Below are 3,358 nucleotides of genomic sequence, written 5' to 3'. Positions count from 1 at the left end.
CCTTGTATAAATGAGTACATGTACGAAGCAGTAGTAACACACACATTATTGGAATTATATAAATTTTTGAAAAGGGGGGAAGGGGGTTGAAGGGTTTTTCAAAGAGGGGATTGAAGGGAAAAGAGTTGTAACTATAACGTACGTTTTACATATACATGTAATTAAACAACTCGATAGGATATAGGATGAAGTATGGTTTTTAAACGTGGGAGGTTGATCAACCTCGGAAAAAGTATTTGTATGGATTACCTAAAAGTTTTTGAAAAAGAAAGGAAAATATATCTCCAAACCCGAAAATCCTATTTTGTTAAGGGGGGGGGGTTTCATTTTGTTTTCGCAATCAAATTTCTTTATATATTACAACATTAGACTTTCAGTTTACATATCTATATTTCTGTAGTAAGAACACAACAAAAAAATGGAACTTTCTTCTTTCTGTTTCTTTTTTTTTTTTTTTTTTTTTTGCAAATCCACGGATGGGGTGTATGTTTTGGTGAACCCCCCCCCCCTCAGAATCCGCCACTGGTATCCGAGAGAGATAGAAAGAGAGAGAGATTAAAAGGGGGCTTTATGTTCCATACTTCTTAATAAACCCACAGGTAGTTTTAAAATGATTTTTTTCGTCTGTTTTTGTTACATAATTAGAGAATTTTTGTTATTATATACATTGTATATAAATATGTACATGCACTTATGTATAGAACAGGTACATGTATATAGGATTCACAGTGAATGTGTGACACAGGTATTTTAAAAGAACTGAGCCATGCAAATTTATAATTAAAAAAATCAAGGAGGGATGTACATGTAATAGTGAAAATGGGGGATGGGGTCAACAATAATATGTGGGTTACGTCAGGACCAGGCACGTGTGTATACAGGTGTGTCATCTTGTGTTCAATCGCTTACAGGTGTAACTAATACAGGGTGCAGGCCTAAGAGGTTATACGCTACCGACGTATTAAGACGACGGAACTCTTCCGACATTATTATAGAATAAGAATAAATAACAAAAAGAAGTATAAACACATTTGAATAATGTATTATCCATTACTATACTATCTTCATAAATTAAAACAATAAACTATTGTGATATAACTTTGAACAATTCAATACCAACAATATACTTTCTTTGAACATGTCTTCAAAATACGTGCATTGGACATTGGAATGTTACTTTGATTTTATATATGTATAGACCTGCTTTGAGTGATTTGTTTGAAGAATTAAAGAATTATACAACATTTTAAGTAAAATTGGAAGAAATGCACCGCGTTACACCGTGCTGACACACCGACTCGCACCGTGGATTAACTCCGCGTCGCACCGTGGACGTACATTGCCACACTTTCTAGGCACCGTGTCACACCGTGTGCACACCGTGTCGCACCGTGGAGGAACATTATTGCAATTTTTAGGCACCGTGTCACACCGTGTTCGCACCGTGTCACACCGTGGATCGGAGACCGAACTTCAAAGACGCCGACGTTTCTAAAGTTCCACGGAAAAGCGTGGAACATAGGTCCACCGTGGCCGGTGGAATCCGGAAGAAACTCGTGAGCTGTACTGTATGTCAAACTTTGCAATGCCTGTATTGGTGAACACATGGCATCTAACGGATCCCAAGAAAAACATGAAATTGTAAGACTCAATTTTCATAAATTAACTCTACTTTACCCTCAGTGTACTTCACATGAAAAAATTTGATGTGAAATGTACTGTAAACAATGTGAAAAGCCTGTCTGCAACAATTGCATTACATCTGATAAACATTCAGAGCACAATTTTTTGAAAGTTTTGGAAGTTCTGGGTGAAAGAAAAGAAAAGATATAAATCAGAGAGAAAAATGAATTGAAGGATCCAATACTTCCAACATACCAAAACATTGCACATGATGTAGAAGACATGATAAAGAATTTAGAAAAGGGATATGGAGATCTCTCAATAGCCATAACAAAACATGGAGAAGAATGGCACCAAGAAATTGACAAAGCTGTTACAAAACTTAAAGCTGAAGTTGATGAAATGAAAACTAACCATTTTAAAATTCTTAAGAATCAGCTGAATGAAATTAATGAGAAAATTTCTGAAATAAAGGATAAAATCAACACAATTAATCTTGTGAATATTAGACTCCCTTGATATTTCAGAACTGTTTACCATTACATTTAAAACAGATGAATACAGGAAACTTCCACAAAACCTTGCACTGTCATTTCCTACATTCTTTCCATGGACAATTAAAGGGAAAAAACTTAGTAGCCTGTTTGGGACCATATCACCAAGTAAAATAACTTCAAAAGGACATGGTTGCAGTTCTCCTCCAGTTAAGCAGCTGCTTGATGAACCAGAGATTAACACTACAATGTACACCAAATATGAATACAAACTTAATAGTGTGGCCTGTCTGAATGATGATAATGTCTGGACATGTGGAGATGAGAACATAATGAAACTCTTCAGTGTCATTTGGGGAACATCTGTAAGTACTATCCAAACCAAGTCATGGAACATCCCTGCTGACATAGCAGTAGTAGGACAAAGAAATCTTGTTTATACTGATCCTATAGACAGAACTGTGAACATTGTAGAGAATAAAAAAATTGAGACTTTGATCCAATTAAAGAAATGGACACCCCTTTATATCTGCTATACCTTCTCAGGTGACCTCTTGGTTGTCATGAACAGTTATGATTTCAAACAGTCAACAAGAGTTGTCCGTTACTCTGGTTCCACAAAGAAACAAATCATTCAGTTTGATGATAGGGTACTCCTCTCTATTCATCTGGTAAATCTAATAAATATATCATTGAGAACAAGAACCTGGATATCTGTGTGGCTGATGAAGGAGCTGAGAAAATAGTGGTGGTCAATCAGGCTGGGAAACTGAGATTTAGATATGCTGGCGATATCTCTGTTCCAATGAACAAACACTTCTATCCAAAAGGTATCACCACAGACAGTCAGAGTCACATCCTTATCAATAATCATTTCCAAGACTGTGTTCACATCCTGGACCAGGATGGACAGTTCCTCCGTTTCATATATGGACTTAAAAGTCCCTGGGGATTATGTGTAGACACAAATGACAATCTGTTTGTGGCTCTTAGTGATAATAAACTAATTAAAAAAATCACGTATATGCAGGAAAGTTGATTACATGCCAATCTTTCATTACAGTACTGCATTTTATATTTCAAGAATAGAAGAATGATCTGACATTCATTTGCACTAGTTGTGGACTTAATTGACACATTTATAATCATATGTTCATTGTATGTAATTTTGAAGCATTTTTTTCCCCTCAAAAATAAATCATTCACGTTAAGATTATTGTGCTTCATTTGTTCCAGTGTGT

At 35.7% G+C, this 3,358-nt stretch overlaps 1 protein-coding gene across 1 annotated transcript; it reads left to right on the top strand.

Moving 5' to 3' along the window:
- Positions 1-2,365: 2,365 nt before the first annotated feature.
- LOC134280703 (uncharacterized) lies at positions 2,366-3,156 on the top strand. Its single transcript, XM_062763148.1, has 2 exons — positions 2,366-2,482; positions 2,767-3,156. Exons 1-2 carry the CDS (start codon positions 2,366-2,368, stop codon positions 3,154-3,156), a joined length of 507 nt encoding a protein of 168 aa, XP_062619132.1.
- The last annotated feature ends 202 nt before the right edge of the window (positions 3,157-3,358 follow it).

This window comes from Saccostrea cucullata, unplaced genomic scaffold, assembly GCF_032062105.1.
Source record: "Saccostrea cucullata isolate Sc308-1 unplaced genomic scaffold, CSIRO_AGI_Scuc_v1 ctg5877, whole genome shotgun sequence".
In the NCBI taxonomy this organism is placed as follows: Eukaryota; Metazoa; Mollusca; class Bivalvia; order Ostreida; family Ostreidae; genus Saccostrea; species Saccostrea cuccullata.
This window is presented reverse-complemented; position numbering and strand designations above follow the sequence as displayed.